The sequence below is a fragment of the Chiloscyllium punctatum genome, chromosome 1, assembly GCF_047496795.1.
Source record: "Chiloscyllium punctatum isolate Juve2018m chromosome 1, sChiPun1.3, whole genome shotgun sequence".
In the NCBI taxonomy this organism is placed as follows: domain Eukaryota; kingdom Metazoa; phylum Chordata; class Chondrichthyes; order Orectolobiformes; family Hemiscylliidae; genus Chiloscyllium; species Chiloscyllium punctatum.
In genome coordinates, this window is record NC_092739.1 from 177,131,221 (window position 1) to 177,152,419 (window position 21,199).

The window sequence follows — 21,199 nt, forward strand, 5'->3', positions numbered from 1 at the left end:
AGTGAGGTCTTATGAGGAAAGGCTGAGGGACTTGGGTCTGTTCTCATTGGAGAGCAGTAGGCTAACAGGCAATTTTGTAGAGACATACAAGATGATCAGAGGATTAGACAGAGTAGACAGTGAGAGTCTTTTTCCAAGGATGATAACGCCAGCTTATACAAGGGGGTAAAGCTGCAAATTGAATGGTGATAAATGTAAGACAGATGTTAGAGACTTGTACAAGGGGGCAGAGTGACAAATTGATAGATTTAAAACAGATGTCAGAAACAGGTTCTTTACTCAGAGAGTGGTAAGGGTGTGGAATGTCCTGCCTGCCAATGTAGTCAACTCAGCCACATTAGGGAGATTTAAACAATCCTTGGATAAGCACATGGATGATAATGGGATAATATGGGGGGATGAGCTTAGGTTAGTTCACAGGTCAGTGCAACATCAATGGCTGAAGGGCCTATTCTGCACTGTATTGTTCTATGGCAAATGTTAACCACATTCTTGTGCAGTCCAGGCCATTAAAAGTCCTATTGGACCTTAGTTTTACTCTTCCTAACACCTTGGTGAGTTCCTCCTGGTAATTCATGTGTGACCCATACACTTCCTCTCTCTGTGCTACCAACAACACAATCTGGTGCACTTTTGACTATTTCTCATCTGCACTAACCTGCCGGGGTCTCCATTTTCATCTTTAAAATAATAACCTCAGAAATGGAGGGTGATTACCTTAAATATAAATAAGGATTCTGTGAACGTCTATGAAGAATACATTCTGTCTCCCTTTCTGAGTATACATCAATACATGTATCTTTTATTGTCTCATCTTTCTATTGTCAGTCCATGAGTCTTTCAGGGGGAAACACGTCTGTCTGACCCTCTGCCTGTTCAGGTTTTTCCTGCACCATGACATCAAACAGGGTGTCCACTAACTGAACCTCACCTCCTTCATCTTTCTGTTTAGTTTATGCTTCTTGTTGTGACTTATCATAGTAGGATCTGGTTACTACTTAATCTGGAAAAATTCCAGGATGTTTTTCTTTTGACTCCTCAGTTCTTGGTCTTCCTTTGTTCTCCACAACAAGGTGTTTCACTCCCAACTTGGATCCTGCTAAATTGTTCCCAAAAACAAGCTATATTCCTGGAACTGACACTCTGTCAATCACTGCCACTGTTACTTCCCCAGTTGTGAGTTGGTACTCCAACCTGATCTTACATTGGGGAACGCTAAATTTCTGTCCATCTACCCCACAAATTACCACTCTCTCGGGTTACAGGCCAGAAAGAATGTAAGTACATTCATCTCTTACTATGAGAGACTAATTAGATCCCTTATCTGTCAAAATTATAACTACTTTCCCTTCTCCCCCTGTTCTTTCTGAGTAAACTTTATCCACAGAGGTGAAGTCTTTATAGAGGTCAGGCACTAACTATATACCTAGAATCTGCCTCAGCCGGACACTCTCCAGCAGCTCCTCAACTTTTCTTAGGGTTTTCTTTACTACTTTCACTAATATCCCCGCTTAGCCTCTTTTATCACACCTTTTCCCACAGTGCCTTTCTTTAATGACCAGCACTGTGTCTTTACATGTCCCACCTTCTGGCGGTGAAAACACCTTTTCCCAGTACCCTTCTGAAACCACCAGCACTGGAATTTTCAGCGACCCACTCCATTACAGTGAAAATACCTGAGGCCTTTCACCTCCTTTCCACCCTCTTGGGCTTCATTTTGCACTTGTGGTAAACTATTACCAGTGTGCTCTCCTCTTTATTTTGTAGTGAAGGATCTCCCTTCTCCCAGCTTCTGTCCCTCACAAGAAGAAATTCTTGCCGGAAGCTAAATTTCACCTTCTGCCCCAGTGTATATTTATCTGCCATCTCTGCTGCTCTTCTCACTACTTGAACTTTGTGTTCCTCCACATGAATTCATATCATCTCTGGAAGTGAGGTTTTAAACTCCTCTAGCAGAATAATCTCCCTAAGAACCTCATAGATATTATCTATTTTTAAGGCCTGTACCCATCTATCAAAATGACTATGTTTAATTCTTTTAAACTCAATGAGTCTGACCTGGTTCTTTCTTTACGTTTCTGAACCACTGTCCATATGCTTCTGGTACCAATTCATAGACACTCAAAATAGCCTGTCTGACACCTGCATAATCCCTGGACCCCTCATCTGACAGTGCTACAAATACCTCACTAGCTCTGCCTACCAGCTTAGTCTGAACTAGCATTACTCAAGTTTTCTGACCACTCCATCTGCCTAGCCAATTTTTCAAATGAAATAGAGAAGGCTTCAACATCTTTCTCATCAAAATGTGGCAATGTTTTAACATATTTGTACGTGTCATTACCTGCTCTCTTCATCTCCATCCTGTGAAATTGACTTTCCTGTCTAGTTTGCAGCTTCTGATATTCAAATTCTCTCTCCCATTCTCTTTCTTCTCTCTCTCTTTGCTCAGCTAAGAACCTTCTCTCTCTTTCTTTTTCAGCTCTTTCTCTTTCTTCTCTCTCTCTCTTTCTTTATCTTCTAATTCCATTTACCTCAATTGTAATTTAGGTTTTTCTAACTCTACTGCACCTGTCTGTTTCTGCTTGACCAACTCCATTACAATTTAAGCTTTCCTTTTGTCCCTGGTTAAACCCAATTCTAACCTATTTGCTAATTCTGAAAATATGGCCTTTTTCTGTCTTTTTAAACTTTCTTGGCAAATTTTCAAATCCCAGAACTTCTTCAGCCACCTTCAGAGCTATTTCTCTCACTTTTAGTTTAACAAAATACAAGTAACCAAAATTAAACAAGTTGTCTCACTTACGTTTTATTGAAAAATCTAGGAAACTAATCGGCAAGCGTTTAAATCTGCTGGAATCTTTCGCACCCCAAATCTGTTCAAATCTGTCCAAATCTCAGGCTGGATCTATCTAAACATGTCCAAATCCCAACAAATCCCCAGACTGTTCTAACACCATGGTGAACCCTCCTGTTAATTAGCCTTGCACCTAGTAAAGCTCACCTTGCCTCATAATCTGTTAAAATATGAGAGACCGAGAATTCCCAAATTCCACTATTTAAAGAAAATAATATCAATATATTTCTTTAATTCTAAAAGTAACATTAAACAATGACTATTCACAACTCTAAACCTCCCTTTCTCTTGACTTCTTATTACCTGCCTCCAACTGTATAACAATATACTATTCCAATAAAACACTTGTTAAAATTACATCAACTTAATTTCAAAACCATGCACCGGCTGTCAGCTTTTGGTGTCTTTCTTCCTTCAGTTGAAGATCTCCCTGGGGGGTCTTCTTTCTTTTTACTGCGATCATCTTTTATATGAAAAGGCACTTTTGATAGAGAGTGTTTCAAGATCTTGCACTCTCTCTCAGTGACAATTATTTTGTCTGACTTTCAAACTGCCTGTCTTTTTTATATCCCGAACATCGGATCATCACATCGGTTCGAGGTTGGCAAAACAAGAAAATCAAACTTAATTGAGTTTTAGTATCTTGTAGCAAAATTCAAAGTTGATTGTGTTTAAGTATCCTGAGGCAAAAATTAAACTGATTGTTTAAATTCAAATTGTTTGCAAAACAGCAACCAACTTAGCTATCTATTTCACAGCCAAATGTTGCATTTTTTCAATTTTCCAGGATACTTTGAGACTGCTAGTTAGCCATATGACAGGTGCTTGTAATCTCTCAGTACAAAACATTCACACTGTCTCGAAAGTACAGTAAATGCCTTCAACTTCATAACATAACTCTCCTTCTCCTGCTGAAATTCGATACTGATTCTGACTCTAGTATTGAATTCATGGCTTTGCTATTCCTGAAGTGATATCAAAGTTAGTATTTCAGGACCCTTCCTCAGAATGGATGGTAGCTGGGAAATTATCAGTTTTTATGCAGAAGGTAGGATGGGGATGGGGGTAAGGAGTAAACAATAGGTGGGGATAGAGCCCAGAGACAGAGAAAAACACTTGGACAGACAAAGGAGTGGATAACAATCTGGCTGGGAGAGTGAGTGGCTGTTCATGCAGACTGTTAATGGCTCACAGTAGGTTGTGTGGAATGGCGGACTATATGGTAACAAATGTGGTGGACCAAGGCAGACCCCCTAAAACCATTTCAAGAAAGTAGCCCAGACTCTACCTTTGCAAGTTGTTTTAAGCAGTTATAGAGACATGAAGATATACAGCATGGAAACAGACCCTTCAGTCCAACTCGTCCATGCCGACCAGATAGGGCGGCATGGTGGCACAGTGGTTAGCACTGCTGCCTCACAGCACCAGAGACCTGGGTTCAATTCCCACCTCAGGCGACTGACTGTGTGGAGTTTGCACGTTCTCCCCGTGTCTGCGTGGGTTTCCTCCGGGTGCTCCGGTTTCCTCCCACAGTCCAAAGATGTGCAGGTCAGGTGAATTGGCCATGCTAAATTGCCCGTAGTGTTAGGTAAGGGGTAGATGTAGGGGCATGGGAAGGTTGCGCTTCGGCGGGGCGGTGTGGACTTGTTGGGCTGAAGGGCCTGTTTCCACACTGTAAGTAATCTAATCTAATCTAATCTAATCTAATCTAGTTCCATTTGCCAGCACTTGGCACATATCCCTCTGAACCCTTCCTATTCATATACACATCCAGATGCCTTATAAATTTTGTAATTATACTAGCCTACACCACTTCCTCTGGCAGCTCATTCCATAAACACACCACCCTCTGTGTGAAAAAGTTGGCCCTTAGGTTCCTTTTATCTTTCCCCTCTCACCCTAAACCTATACCCTCTAGTTCTGGACTCCCCCACCCAAGGAAACGACCTTGTCTATTTGCCCTATCTATGCTCCTCATAATTTTGTAAACCTCTATAAGGTCACCCCTCAGCCTCCGACGCTCCAGAGAAAACAGCCCCAGCCTATTCAGCCTCTCTCTATAAGCCCAAATCCTCCAAACCTGGCAACATCCTTGTAAATCTTTTCTGAACACTTTTAAGTTTCACAAGATCCTTCCTGTAGGAGCGAGACCAGAATTGTCCACAATATTCCAAAAGTGGTCTAACCAATGTCCTGTACAGCCACAACATGACCTCCCAACTCCTGTACTCAATGCTCTGACCAAATACCTTCTTCACTATCCTATCTACCTGTGACTCCACTTTCAAGGAACTATGAACCTGCATATGACATAGGACGTAACAGAAGTTTTGTGTGAACCACTGTCTTAAATAATTCAGTGTATAACAATGTGTACTGGCTGAATGAAAAAAATCTTTGACTTTGTTCGACTATCTGTGCAGTTGTTTCACACTCTGCAGTGCCCCAAGCAAGCTGAAGCACTACTCTGCCCTCTGGTGCCCTACATTCATGCAACAGGAGTTGAGCCATAAAAAATTTTACACATCGTTTCTCAATTAATCTTAACCCAATCAAACTATAAGAGAGTCAGTCAGTGTCATAAATAGGTGCACAATCTTATTAGTAATCAAATTGTTAGCCCCGCTAATTCACAGCTATGACAAACGTCTCCCCAACAATTAAAACATTTCAGATGATAATTCACAAAGTCTTGTGTGTTGTCAAATCCATGATATGAGTCGTGATTCTGAACACATTTAAAGGCATGAGTCATCTTTCAACCACAACCACAATATTGCAATTACTGTGCAACTAGTCAGTAACATTTTGGATTACTCAGATATGTGGAATACAGATTCTTTGGGATATATTTTAGACTGGTCAATCTCTGAGGGGTTCCCACAGTCAATCTGAGGATCAATAATTTATTGCAATGGTTCCTAAAACAATCAGTTGTTTTAACTTGGATATCCCAGGAGAGATGCTGCTGTTGAAACCAGATAGTTTTAAACAAAACAGAATTTATTTACAAGATTACTAAATACCAGAATACAAAATAATTTAACCAATCCGAAATTTAACAGATTATCCCAATTTAATGATGTTGTTCCAACTACTGGCAACAATCTCCATAAATACCCTCGGCTGACAAAGTAACATCAAACCCAGTGTCTTGCAGGAGAGATGTCAGACAGAGAGGAGGACTAGCATAGACCTGCTTCTTTGGGTGCAGCAGCTTCACAACCACTGCTTGTTGAAACCAAACTAAACTAAACCAGAAAAAAGCTGAGCTGGGTGAACCGGCCACTCCCCTTTTCATTGTATAAGTGTTTTCTTTAAATGTGAAAGCCATTTACCTGAGGCAGTATCTGAAAGTTATAATCAAATTGGACCTAAAATCCATCCAAGCCAGACCTTTCAGAATTGCTGCTTTTACGACATCTCTGAAAAGAAAAGCCAAGGATAGCATAACCTTGTTAAAGGAGCAGCTTTGTCACACAAGGGATGTGGAGGGTGAGGTCTGGGACAGAGGGGAGTTCAGGCCCAAAAACTTTGCTGGAGCACTGCAACAAGCCTGAGACAGAGATATTGGCCAGGGAAGCTCAGCATCAGCTGGAAGAACAGCACTTCATTTTTTACTTGGGGACTGTGCATCCTTCTGCACTCAATATCGAGTTCAATAATTTTAGGACTTGAACTGTCCTATGTCCTCTAGCGCCCATCCAAACACACCAGGCCTGGACATCTCTCTGACTCCATCTACTCTATGACTGTGATTCAGCATTGTTGTACAGAGGGATCTTGGGTTTCAAGTAAGTGGCCACACATGTAGATAGAGTGGTAAATAAGAGTATGGTATGCTTGCCTTTATTGGTCTGGGAATTGAGTACAAGAGTCAGGATGTCACTTTGCAGCTTTATAAGACTTTGGTTAGGCCACACTTACAGAGTATTGTGTTCAATTCTGATCACTGCATTACAGGAAGAATGTGGAGGCTTTGTAGAGGGTGCAGAAGAGGTTTACCAGGATGCTGCCTGGATTAGAGGGTACGAGCTATAAGAAGAGGTTAGAAAAACTTAGGTTGTTTTCTCTGGAGCAGTGCAGGCTGAAGGGAGATAGAACTCTATAAAATTATGAGATGCTGGTTCCTGTGCTGTACTGTTGTATGATCTTTGACTCTATGACTCTTAACCAGTCACATAGCCATTTCTGCTGCTGGATGTCTGACCACAGGTTCAAGAAGGCAGCTCACCATCTCAAAAGCAACTTGGGATGGGCAATAAATGCTGGCCCAGCCAGTGACACCCATGTCCAATGAGAAAATAAAACAAAGGCCTTTAACAAGCAATAATAACTGTCAGTTTGCATATTGCTGCTGCCTATTGAGAACCTTGCAATGTTGCTTTTGAAGAGCATCAATGCTGGTGCATGTTGTTCCTGATGTTGAGACAGGCCACACTGCAGTGGTCACCCAATTCTCCAAATCTCGATTACCCACATCACTCAGAGAGCAGTAAGATTCTGCCCCTTGTCTCAGCCTTAAATGCATGGCTCCTAGTTCTCAATGTTCTTCCATTTCCAACCCACTGATGTATGCAGATCTGGGCCACACCTACCTGATGATGGCCCACAGATTTGATCTGCAAATTGTGATGTGAGCTTGTGTTTTCTGGGCTGGAGGCAACTGTTACTGAAAGGGAAAAGGAGAGCGGGTTGGGAAAAGGAGAATGTAAAAGAAGGTCTCGCTCTCGAATGCTTTGTGCTTGTATGTGAAGTGCCTGAAAGGGTGTAGTATAGAAGAGGCCTTTCAGCCCATCAAATCTACATCAGTCAAATATACAATATTACCTGCATTACTTGCAATTTCCTGTCGCCTTGATCCCGGTTACAGATTAAAAATACCTTTCAACAGAAGGGCTGAACAAGTCAATTAATAGACCACTCTTAATTTTAAACTGAGGATCATTCTGAGGAAATAAAGATAGTGGACGGACAAAATACTCGGGCCTACGAGAAAAGGGATAAGCCATGTGAATTGGCCTGTAACCGGTACTGGCTCATTCAGGGCTCACTGTATCGTTTCACTTTAAACTGACAGAGATTTTCTCTTTCTCCAGATGGGAAGGGATGTGCTGTCAGAGACAAGATATGTCGAGCTGGTGCTTGTGACAGACCAGAATCTGGTGGGTAAAGTCTCTTCCTGCAGGATCAGGATTGTGTTTAACTTCTACTCTTCCTGTTGCACATTTTCAATTTTATTTAATCAACAATCATTTCATGAAGATGTTCAGAATAAAGAATAATATTGTTAGTGACAATAAGGAGGAAAAGTTTCATTGATGAGAGGCTTCACCATAAGAGTAAAATTCATTAAGTTGTAGACACAGAAATGGCCATTCAGCCTCAAGAGTCTCTTTGTCAAGAAATGTGAACAGTCTTGTTCCCTCAATCTATCCCCTGACCACATATCTTTATTTTTAACTGTGACCATTCACTTTCCTTTAAAAAGTATCACCTTCTCCATTCCCATTTCTACGAAGCTCATTAGCAGAGAGGTTTACATCATTGCCACTTTCGGCACATATATGATTTTCTGGACAATGCCTGTGTATTCTGTAACTGACTCAGAAATGTCTGGTTCTCTTCATTTATTTTCCCTTATTATTGTACTTTAAACTGACATGAACCGACTGGCCTGTATTAATAAAGACAGTTCTTACCCTTTGCTTGAGAGTTATTGTCACATTTGGCTCTGTCCAAACCACTGAGCTCTTCTGAGGAATCTGGGCCAGATTAAGACATCATGCCAAGGCCTTCCACTGCGAGCATACTCATTTCCTTCAGCAACCTGTGATGTAAAGTGTAATAATAAAAGTGCAGGGTATGTATCCACTCACTGAGGAGCCAATCTCTCCAGTCTATTCTGCCAATTAATTTTCATCCATTCCCTGTACCACCTCCACTTGTCAGAATACAGAGCTCATGTACTCAGTCAGCAGCAGCTCATCTTGACAGCTTTCTATCTCCTGATACTCTTGTTTCAGCATTGGTAATTACCTGAATTCGGAAGTTCAGGCATTCCCCTTTCATGACAATCTCAGTCTCGATTGCTTTGTGCTTGTATGTGAAGTGTCTGAAAGGGTGTAGTAGAGAAGAGGCCTTTCAGCCCATCAAATCTACATCACTAAAATACACAATATTACCTGCACTACTCCCAATTTCCCGTAGGCTTGAACGTGGTTACAGTTTCAAAATACCTTTCAAAAGAAGGATTGAACAAATATGTGAGGGGGAGGAAACAATGTCAGGCTATGGGGGCAGAGCAGGAACGTGATATTAACAGGAGAGCTCCTCCACAGGTACAGCACTGGCAGGTTAGGTGAATGGCCTCAGCCTGTGCTCTCTAACCCTCCCACTGTGGAGAAGTCAGAAAGGATTATGAGGACTCCACACAACTTTGGGGAGTGTTTGGAGAGCAGTGGAGGGTGTGTGTGATCATGGGGAGTCTGAATTGGTCTGTTTGGTTCACTGAATCAGCACCAACCATTCTGTTTCCTTCCAGTATCAGAATATGGACAGTAACCGAGGAGCTGTAGTGCGAAGAATGATTGACATTGCCAACACAGTCGACCTGGTGAGTATGAAGACTCTGTTCCCATACAGGTTCACCTTTCTCTGCTAAATCTCTGTTCAGTCTCTCCTTCCTATCAGGCAGGGCAGAATGACAATGCCATTAAATACAGCATTGTGGTCATTCACAACAATTGAAATCTCTGACACAAATGTTCCCACTCCCCGCTTTCAAATCGACAGAAAATTGCGACACTTAAGCAAATCATCTAGACAGGATATTTCACCTGTATTCATGGATTACAAAAAGATCATGCACGGGTTTGTAAAGGCAATGATGGTTAACCAGGGAAGTTAAGGGTAGCTTCAGATTGAAATAAAACCACACATAGTGGCAAAAGATGTTGGTAAGTAAGAGGATTGAGAACATCCTATAAACTAACAAAAGGCAAACAAAAAATTTATAAAAAGGGAGAAAATAAATGTTGAGGGCAAAATTACAAGTAATATCAAGATGGACAGCAAGAGCTTTGTGAAATATATAACAATGTGGAGATGCTGGTGCTGGACTAGAGTGGACAAGGTCAGAAATCACATCACAGGTTATAGTCCAATAGATTTATTTAAAATCACAAGCTTTCCAAGCACTACCCTTTCATTAGGTGAAGACCTCACCTGATAAAAGAGCTGTGTTCTAAAAGCTTGTGATTCCAAAGAAACAAGTTGAACTGTAAGCTGCTGTCATGTGATTTCTGATCTGAAATATATTAGAAACAGAGAAACCAAGCCCATCAGAGAATTAAGTTAGGGAAATATTAATACCAGAAAGTGGCAGAGGAATTGGAGGATACTTTGCACCGGTCTTCACAGTAGAAGAGACGAACATCATTCCAAAGTTCCTAAATAACCGAAGGGCAAAGGAGGAGAAGAAATAAATACAATAAACATCATTAGAGAACATGTACTGAGAAAAGTAGTGAGGCTAACGACCGGTATACTCTCAGATCTGATATGATGCATTGTAGAATATTAACAATGTAGCTACAGAAAGAATGGATGCACTGGCAGTAATCTTTCATAAGTCCTCAGATTCTGGAATAGTCCCTGAAGATTGGAAAAAAAAGGCCAATGTATCATCTTTATTTAAAAAGTGTGGCAGACAGAAAACAGGTACCGATAGGCCAGTTAGTTTCATGATTGTTATTAAGAAAATGTTAGAGATGATTATAAATTATGTAGTACCAGGTTGTTTAAAAATACGCAAGCTGATTGAGGGAGAGCAACATGGCTTCATGAAGAGGAAGTCATACCTGACAAATTAATGAGAATTCTTCCAGGAGTTGACAAGCAGATGAGAGAAAGGAGAAACACTGAATGTCATACATTTGAACTTTTGGAATCAGTGGAGCATAGGATATAGGAATGGGGTAGGCCATTCAGTCCATCAAACCTCCGCTATTCAATATAATCATGGCTGATCATCCAACTCAGTCCAATGTTCCCATTTTCTCCTCATACTCTTTGATCCCTTTAGCTCTAAGAACTATATCAAATTCCTTGAAAACATTCAATGTTATCAAATCAACGACTGTCTGTGCAAGTGAATTCGATAGGTTCACCGATCACTGAGTGAAGATATTTCTCCTCATCTCAGTTCTAATGGTCTGCCCTGTATTACATTTACTGTAACCCCTGGTTACGAGCTCCCTGGTCATAGAATCAGAGTGGTGCTGGAAAAGCACAGCAGGTCAGGCAGTATCCAGGGAACAGGAGAGTCGACATTTCAAGATTAAGCTCTTCATGATTCCTGTTGGAGGGTTTATGCCTGAAACATTAATTCTCCTGCTCCTTGAATTGAATTGAATTGATTGAATTTATTGTCCCGTGTACTGAGGCACAGTGAATAGCTTTATGTTGCGAGCAATACAGGCAGATCACAGAGTTAAGTAGCATAGATAAGTAAATAATAGGTAAACAACGGTTAAAAACGAAAACACAGGTACAGGCGAACATTAAGAGTTTATGAGTCCATTCAGTAGTCTAACAACAGTAGGGTAGAAATTGTTTCAAAACTGGTTTGTGCATGTGTTCAGGCTTCTGTATCTTCTCCCCATTGTAGAAAAGCATTGCCAGGGTGGGATGGATCTTTGAGAATGCTGGTGGCCTTTCCTTGACAGTGGGCCTGGTAGATGGATTCTATGGATGGGAGGTTGGCCTTTGCGATTGTCCGGGCCGAGTTCACCACTCTCTGTAACCATCTCCGATCTTGAATGCCATTACCAGGTAGTGATACATCCAGTCAGATTGCTCTCGATGGCACACCTATAAAAGTTGGCAAGGGTATTTGTCGTCATGCCAAATTTCCTCAGCTGCCTGAGGAAGAAGAGACATTATTGAACCTTTGTAACCAGTGCGTCCACTGAAGAGTCCAAGAAAACTTGTTGTGGATGACCACTCCCAGGAGCTTGTCACTCTCCTCTCATTCCACCTCTGTGCTGTTAATATGTAGGCGGGGGGCATGAGAAACATCCTACCGAAGGTCAATGATGAGTTCCTTGGTTTTGCTGACATTGAGAGCTAGGTTGTTCTCAGTGCACCATTTTTCCAGGTCTTCCACCTCCCATCTGTAGTCTCATTCATCGCCATCTGAGATTCAACCGACTATGATCGTGTTATCAGTAAACTTGTAAATGGCATTAGTCTGGTATTTGACAATGCAGTCATAGGTATACAGTGAGTAGAGTAGGGGGCTGAGTACACATCCCTGGGGGGCTCTAATGTTGAGTGTTGGTGACAATGAAATATTGTCTCCAATCATGACTGATTGTGGCCTATTGGTCAGGAAACTGAGGATTGCAGAGAGTGGGGCTTCGTCTGACATCACAAAATTTAGTAATCGGTTTTCGAGGGGATAACTGTAGTCAATGAGTAGGTTTCTTATGTAGCTGTTCTTGGTGTCAAGATTTTCTGAGGAGGAGTTAAGGGCAAGTGATATTGCATCTGACATGGATTTGTTAGTCTGATAGACAAATTGGTGTGGGTCAAGAGTAGTGGGGAGGCTGGAGTTGATTAATGCCATGACCAGCCGTTCAAAGCACTTCATGACCACCGAAGTTAGGGCCAATGGACAGTAGTCATTGAGACATGCTGCATGAGCTTTCTTAGGTACAGGGATGATGTTCGCCTTCTTAAACAATGGGACCATGTTAGCCAACCTCCAGTCTTCTGGCACCTCACCTGTGACTATAGATGATACAAATATCTCAGCAAGAGGCCCAGCAATCACTTCTCTAGCTTCCCACAGAGTTCTGCGGTACAGCTGATCAGGTCCTGGGGATTTATCCACCTTTATGCATTTCAGGATATCCAGCACTTCCTCCTCTGTAATAAGGACATTTTGCAAGGTATGACTATCCATTTCCCTACAGTCTATATCTTCCATATCCTTTTCCACAGTAAATACTGATGCAAAATACTTGTTTAGTATTCTCCCCCCCCCCCCCCCCCCCCCATTTTCTGCGGCTCCACACAATGATAGGCTTATGTTAGGATGAGGCGTGAAGGCTCGGGGCACTTGAGAATTACAGGTTAGTCAGGGAAGACCTGAGAGAGCTGAGAAGAGCCTGGAGGTGACATGAGAGGTCATTGGCAGATAGGATAAAGGAAAACACTAAGACTTACTGTAGGTATATCAGGAATGAAAGAATGACAAGAGAAAGATTATTCAAAGTTTGGGAGAAGATTTGTAGCTCGGGTGATTGTTGTTGTGGTTCTGTTCGCCGAGCTGGGAATTTGTCTTGCAAACGTTTCGTCCCCTGTCTAGGTGACATTCTCACTGCTTGGGAGCCTCCTGTGAAGCGCTTTTGTGCTGTTTCCTCCGGCATTTATAGTGGCCTGTCTCTGCCGCTTCCGGTTGTCAGTTCCAGCTGTCCACTGTAGTGGCCGGTATATTGGGTCCAGGTCGATGTGTTTGTTGATAGAGTCTGTGGATGAGTGCCATGCCTCTAGGAACTCCCTGGCTGTTCTCTGTTTGGCTTGTCCTATAATAGTAGTGTTGTCCCAGTCGAATTCATGTTGCTTGTCATCTGTGTGTGTGGCTACTAAGGATAGCTGGTCATGTCGTTTCGTGTCTAGTTGGTGTTCATGGATACGGATCGTTAACTGTCTTCCTGTTTGTCCGATGTAGTGTTTTGTGCAGTCCTTGCATGGGATTTTGTACACTACATTGGTTTAGCTCATGTTGGGTATCGGGTCCTTCGTTCTGGTGAGTTGTTTTCTGAGAGTGGCTGTTGGTTTGTGTGCTGTTATGAGTCCTAGTGGTCGCAGTAGTCTGGCTGTCAGTTCGGAAATGCTCCTGATGTATGGTAGTGTGGCTAGTCCTTTGGGTTGGGGCATGTCCTCATTCCGTCGTCTTTCCCTTCGGCATCTGTTGATGAAATTGCGAGGGTATCCGTTTTTGGCGAATACATTTACAGGTGTTCCTCTTCCTCTTTTTGCAGTTCTGGTGTGCTGCAGTGTGTTGTGGCCCTTTTGAATAGTGTCTTGATGCAACTTCGTTTGTGTGCATTGGGGTGGTTGCTTTCATAGTTTAGGACTTGGTCTGTGTGTGTGGCTTTCTTGTAAACCTTTGTGGTGAATTCTCTGTTCGGTATCACATCTAGGAATGGGAGTTGGTTGTCCTTTTCTTCCTCTCTCGTGAATCAGATTCCTGTGAGTGTGGCATTGATGATCTGGTGGTGCGTTCTCTATTTCTGTGATTTTAATTATTACAAAGGTGTCATCCACATATCTGACCCAGAGTTTGGGTTGAATTTGCGGTAAGACTGTTTATTCTAACCTTTGCATTACTGCTTCTGCTATGAGTCCAGAGATGGGTGAGCCCATGGGTGTTCCGTTGATTCGTTCGTATATTTGGTTGTTGAATGTGAAGTGTGTTGTGAGGCACAAGTCCAGTAGTTTAAGTATGCCGTCTTTGCTGATAGGTTCAACATCCTGTTGTCTATTATGTCTGTCCAGCAGGTTGGCTATTGTTTCTCTGGCTAGGGTTTTGTCGATAGAGGTGAACAGTGACGTTACATCGAATGAGACCATAGTTTCTTCCTTGTCTATGTGTATATTTCTGATGATGTCCAAGAATTCCTGTGTCGATTGTATAGATTGTCTGGATCCGCTGATCAGGTGTTTTAGTTTCTGCCAAATTCAACCCAAACAAAGGTTTACAGGAAAGCCACACACACAGACCAAGTCCTAAACTATGAAAGCAACCACCCCAACACACACAAAAGAAGTTGCATCAGGACACTATTCAAAAGGGCCACAACACACTGCAGCACACCAGAACTGCAAAAAGAAGAAGAGGAACACCTATACAAGGTATTCACCAAAAACGGATACCCCCACAATTTCATCAACAGATGCCTAAGGGAAAGACGAAGGAACGAGGACATGCCCCAACCCAAAGGACTAGCCACACTACCATACATCAGGAGCATTTCCGAACTGACAGCCAGACTACTGCGACCACTAGGACTCATAACAGCACACAAACCAACAGCCACTCTCAGACAACAACTCACCAGAACGAAGGACCCGATACCCAACATGAGCAAAACCAATGTAGTGTACAAAATCCCATGCAAGGACTGCACAAAACACTACATCGGACAAACAGGAAGACAGTTAACGATCCGTATACACGAACACCAACTAGACACGAAACGACATGACCAGCTATCCTTAGTAGCCACACACACAGATGACAAGCAACATGAATTCGACTGGGACAACACTACCATTGTAGGGCAAGCCAAACAGAGAACAGCCAGGGAGTTCCTAGAGGCATGGCACTCATCCACAGACTCTATCAACAAACACATCGACCTGGACCCAATATACCAGCCACTACAGTGGACAGCTGGAACTGACAACCGGAAGCGGCAGAGACAGGCCACTATAAATGCCGGAGGAAACAGCACAGAAGCGCTTCACAGGAGGCTCCCGAGCACTGAGGATGTCACCTAGACAGGGGACGAAATGTTTGCAAGACAAATTCCCAGCTCGGCGAACAGAACCACAACAGAAAGATTATGGCTGATCAAGGACAGTCATGGGAAGTTGTGCATGATGTCTGAGGAGAGAGGAGAAAAATGAATATTTTTCATCAATATTCACACTGGAAAAAGACAATGGTGACGAGGAGAATACTGAGAAACAGGCTACTAGACTAGATACATTTACTATATACCAACGGACTCCCACAGCTACCAAGATTACACCTCCTCCCACCTTGCCCCCTGTAAAAACGCCATCCCATATTCCCAATTCCTTCGTCTCCGCTCCATCTGCTCCCAGGAGGACCAGTTCCAATACCGAACAACCCAGATGGCCTCCTTCTTCAAAGACTGCAATTGCCCCCCAGACGTGATTGACAATGCTCTCCATCGCATCTCCTCCACTTCCCGCTCCTCCGCCCTTGAGCCCCGCCCCTCCAATCACCACCAGGATAGAACCCCACTGGTCCTCACCTACCACCCCACCAACCTCCATATACATCATATCATCCGTCGTCATTTCCGCCACCTCCAAATAGACCCCACCACCAGGGATATATTTCCTTCCCCTCCCCTATCAGCGTTCCGAAAAGACCATTCCCTCCGTGACTCCCTCGTCAGGTCCACACCCCCCACCAACCCAACCTCCACTCCCGGCACCTTCCCCTGCAACCGCAAGAAATGCAAAACTTGCGCCCACACCTCCCCCCTTACTTCCCTCCAAGGCCCCAAAGGATCCTCCCATATCCGCCACAAATTCACCTGCACCTCCACACACATCATTTACTGCATCCGCTGCACCCGATGTGGCCTCCTCTATATTGGGGAGACAGGCCGCCTACTTGCAGAACGTTTCAGAGAACACCTCTGGGACACCCGGACCAACCAACCCAACCACCCCGTGGCTCAACACTTCAACTCCCCCTCCCACTCCACCAAGGACATGCAGGTCCTTGGACTCCTCCATCGCCAGACCATAGCAACACGACGGTTGGAGGAAGAGCGTCTCATCTTCCGCCTAGGAACCCTCCAACCACAAGGGATGAACTCAGATTTCTCCAGTTTCCTCATTTCCCCTCCCCCCACCTTATCTCAGTCCCAACCCTCGAACTCAGCACCACCTTCCTAACCTGCAATCTTCTTCCTGACCTCTCCACCCCCACCCCCACCCCCACTCCGGTCTATCACCCTCACCTAATCTCCCTCACCTTCACCTCCTTCCACCTAGAACATAGAACATAGAATATAGAACAATACAGCACACAACAGGTACTTCGGCCCATGATGTTGTACCGAACATTTGTCCGAGCTTAAGCACCTATCCATGTACCTATCCAATTGCCGCTTAAAGGTCGCCAATGATTCTGATTCTGCCACTCCCACAGACAGCGCATTCCATGTCCCCACCACTCTCTAGGTTAAGAACCTACTCCCGACATCCCCCCATACCTTCCACCCTTCACCTTAAATTTATGTCCCCTTGTAACACTCTGTTGTACCCGGGGAAAAAGTTTCTGACTGTCTTCTCTATCTATTCCTCTGATCATCTTATAAACCTCTATCAAGTCACCCCTCATCCTTCGCCGTTCCAATGAGAAAAGGCCTAGCACTCTCAACCTATCCTCGTATGACCTATTCTCCATTCTAGGCAACATCCTGGTAAATCTCTTCTGCATCCTCTCCAAAGCTTCCACATCTTTCCTAAAGTGAGGCGACCAGAACTGCACACAGTACTCCAAATGTGGCCTAACCAAAGTCCTGTACAGCTGCAACATCACTTCACGACTCTTGAATTCAATCCCTCTGCGAATGAACTCTAATACACAATAGGCCTTCTTACAAGCTCTATCCACCTGAGTGGCAACTTTCAAAGAGCTATGAACATAGACCCCAAGATCCCTCTGCTCCTCCACCTGACTAAGAACCCTACCGTTAACCCTGTATTCCGCATTCTTATTTGTCCTTCCAAAATGGACAACCTCACACTTGACAGGGTTGAACTCCATCTGCCACTCCTCAGCCCAGCTCTGCATCATATCTAAGTCCCTTTGCAGCCGACAACAGCCCTCCTCACTGTCCACAACTCCACCAATCTTCGTATCATCTGCAAATTTACTGACCCACCCTTTGACTCCCTCTTCCAAGTCATTAATAAAAATTACAAACAGCAGAGGACCCAGAACTGATCCCGGCAGAACTCCACTTGTAACTGGGCTCCAGGCTGAATATTTACCATCTACCACCACTCTCTGACTTCGACCGGTTAGCCAGTTTTCTATCCAACTGGCCAAATTTCCCTCTATCCCATGCCTCCTGACTTTCCACATAAGCCTACCATGGGGAACCTTATCAAATGCCTTACTAAAATCCATGTATACTACATCCACTGCTCTACCCTCATCCACATGCTTGGTCACCTCCTCGAAGAATTCAATAAGACTTGTAAGGCAAGACCTTCCCTTTGCAAATCCGTGCTGGCTGTCCCTAATCAAGCAGTGTCTTTCCAGATACTCATAAATCCTATTCCTCAGTACCCTTTCCATTACTTTGCCTACCACCGAAGTAAGACTAACTGGCCTGTAATTCCCGGGGTTATCCCTATTCCCTTTTTTGAACAGGGGTACAACATTCGCCACTCTCCAGTCCCCTGGTACCACCCCTGTTGACAGTGAAGACAAAAAGATCATTGCCAACTGTTCTGCAATTTCCTCTCTTGCTTCCCACATAATCCTAGGATATATCCCGTCAGGCCCGGGGGATTGTCTATCCTCATGTTTTTCAAAATGTCCAACACATCTTCCTTCCTAACAAGTATCTCTTCTAGCTTACCAATCCTTTTCACACTCTCCGCTTCACCTATTGCATTCCCAACGCCCCTCCCCCAAGTCCCTCCTCCCTACCTTTTATCTTAGCCTGCTTGGCACACTTTCCTCATTCCTGAAGAAGGGCTCATGCCCAAAACGTCGATTCTCCTGCTCCTTGGATGCTGCCTGACCTGCTGTGCTTTTCCAGCAACACATTTTCAGCTCTGATCTCCAGCATCTCCTACTAGACTAGATAGGATTTATTACTGTCTAAAAAGAAATAAGCGTTTTAGCGACAGTGAACACTGTTCTATGAAGGGTAGGTTGTGCCTCACAAATCGTATTGAGTTCTTTGAAATGGTGACCAACAGGCTGATGAGGTTAAAGCAGTTGATGTGGTGTATGTGGATTTCAGTAAGGCATTTGATAAGGTTCCCCGTGGTAGACTATTGCACAAAATATAAAGGCATGGGATTGAGGGGGATTTTGTGGTTTGGATCAGAAATTTGCTCGCTGTAAGAAGATAGAGAATGGTGGTTGATGGGAAATGTCCATCCTTGAGTTCAGCTGCTACTGGTGTACTGCAAGGATCTGTTTTGGGTCCTCTGCTGTTTGTCATTTTTATATTTGACATGGAATGATGGGTTAATAAATTTGCAGATGAGACTAAGGTCAGTAGAGTTGTGGATAGTAACCCAATGTTGTGGGTTACAGAGGGAGATAGATAAGCTGCAGAGCTGGGCTGAGCGGTGCCAACTGGAATTTAATGTGGAAAAATGTGAGATGATTCATTTTGAAAGGAACAATAGAAGTGCAGAGTACTGGGCTCATGGTAAGGTTCTGAATGTTGGTTTTCTCACTGAGCTGGAAGGTTCATTTTCAGACGTTCCGTCACCATACTAGATAACATCATCAGTGAGCCTCCAGATGAAGCACTGGTGGTATGGCCCACTTTCTATTTATGTGTTTAGGGTTCCTTGTGTTGGTGATGTCATTCTCTGTGATGATGTTATTCCCCATGATAATGTCATTTCCGGTTCTTTTTCTCGGGGGTGGTAAATGGAGCATTAAAGAGCCACAAAGACATGACCCACTCTTACTAGTATCATAGAACATAGACATAGAACATAGAAGAATACAGCGCAGTACAGGCCCTTCGGCCCTCGATGTTGCGCCGATCAAAGCCCACCTAACCTACACTAACCCACTATCCTCCATATACCTATCCAATGCCCGCTTAAATACCCATAAAGAGGGAGAGTCCACCACTGCTACTGGCAGGGCATTCCATGAACTTACAACTCGCTGAGTGAAGAACCTACCCCTAACATCAGTCCTATATCTACCCCCCCTTAATTTAAAGCTATGCCCCCTTGTAATAGCTGACTCCATACGTGGAAAAAGGTTCTCACTGTCAACCCTATCTAACCCCCTAATCATCTTGTACACCTCTATCAAGTCACCCCTAAACCTTCTTTTCTCCAATGAAAACAACCCCAAGTGCCTCAGCCTTTCCTCATAGGATCTTCCTACCATACCAGGCAACATCCTGGTAAACTTCCTCTGCACCCGTTCCAGTGCCTCCACATCCTTCCTATAGTATGCCGACCAAAACTGCACACAATATTCCAGATGCGGCCGCACCAGAGTCTTATACAACTGCAGCATGACCTCAGGACTCCGGAACTCAATTCCTCTACCAATAAAAGCCAGTACGCCATATGCCTTCTTCACTGCACTATTTACCTGGGTGGCAACTTTCAGAGATCTGTGCACATGGACACCAAGATCCCTCTGCTCTTCCACACTACCAAGTATCCGACCATTAGCCCAGTACCCCATCTTTTTGTTACTCTTACCAAAGTGAATCACCTCACACTTAGCTACATTGAACTCCATTTGCCACCTTTCTGCCCAGCTCTGCAGCTTCTCTATATCCCACTGTAACCTGCCACATCCTTCCTCACTGTTTACAACTCCTCCGACTTTCGTATCATCCGCAAACTTGCTCACCCAACCTTCTAACCCTTCCTCCAGGTCATTTATAAAAATGACAAACAGCAATGGTCCCAAAACAGATCCTTGCAGAACACCGCTAGTGACGGCACTCCAAGATGAACCTTTGCCATCAACTACTACCCTCTGTCTTCTTCCAGCCAGCCAATTCCTAATCCAAACCTCCAACTCACCCTCAATGCCATATCTCTGTATTTTCTGCAGTAGCCTACCATGGGGGACCTTATCAAATGCCTTACTAAAATCCATATATACCACATCTACCGCTTTCCCCTCATCTACCTCCTTAGTCACCTTCTCAAAGAATTCAATAAGGTTTGTGAGGCACGACCTGCCTTTCACAAAACCATGCTGACTATCCTTGATCACATTATTCTTATCCAGATGTGCATAAATCCTATCCCTTACAATTCTCTCTAAGACTTTGCCCACAACAGAAGTGAGACTCACTGGCCTATAGTTACTAGGATTATCCCTACTCCCTTTCTTGAACAAGGGAACCACGTTTGCTAGCCTCCAGTCCTCTGGCACTACTCCTGTAGACAAAGAGGACACAAAAATCAAGGCCAATGGCTCTGCAATCTCCTCCCTTGCTTCCCAGAGAATCCTAGGATAAATGCCATCAGGCCCAGGGGACTTATCTATTTTCACCCTTGCCAGAATTTCCAACACCTCTTCTCTACATATCTCAAAGCCATCCATTGTACTTATTCGTGCCTCAGTATTCATATCGACAACAATGTCCTGTCCCTGAGTGAATACTGACGAAAAGTATTCATTCAGTGCCTCCCCAATCTCTTCAGCCTCCACACGCAACTTCCCATTACTATCCTTGATTGGACCTATTCCTACCCTAGTCATTCTTTTATTCCTAACATACCTATAGAAAGCCTTAGGGTTTTCCCTAATCCTACCAACTA

The 21,199-nt window shown here is 43.7% G+C and overlaps 1 protein-coding gene across 1 annotated transcript in view; it reads left to right on the top strand.

The window, feature by feature from the left end:
• Window positions 1-21,199, top strand: part of LOC140480811 (disintegrin and metalloproteinase domain-containing protein 12-like) — a 230,747-nt gene that overhangs the window by 128,632 nt on the left and 80,916 nt on the right. Inside the window, exons 7-8 of the mRNA XM_072576233.1 lie at window positions 7,957-8,022; window positions 9,402-9,473. Coding sequence (XP_072432334.1) covers window positions 7,957-8,022; window positions 9,402-9,473 — 138 coding nt within the window. The remainder of the gene's footprint in view (window positions 1-7,956; window positions 8,023-9,401; window positions 9,474-21,199) is intronic.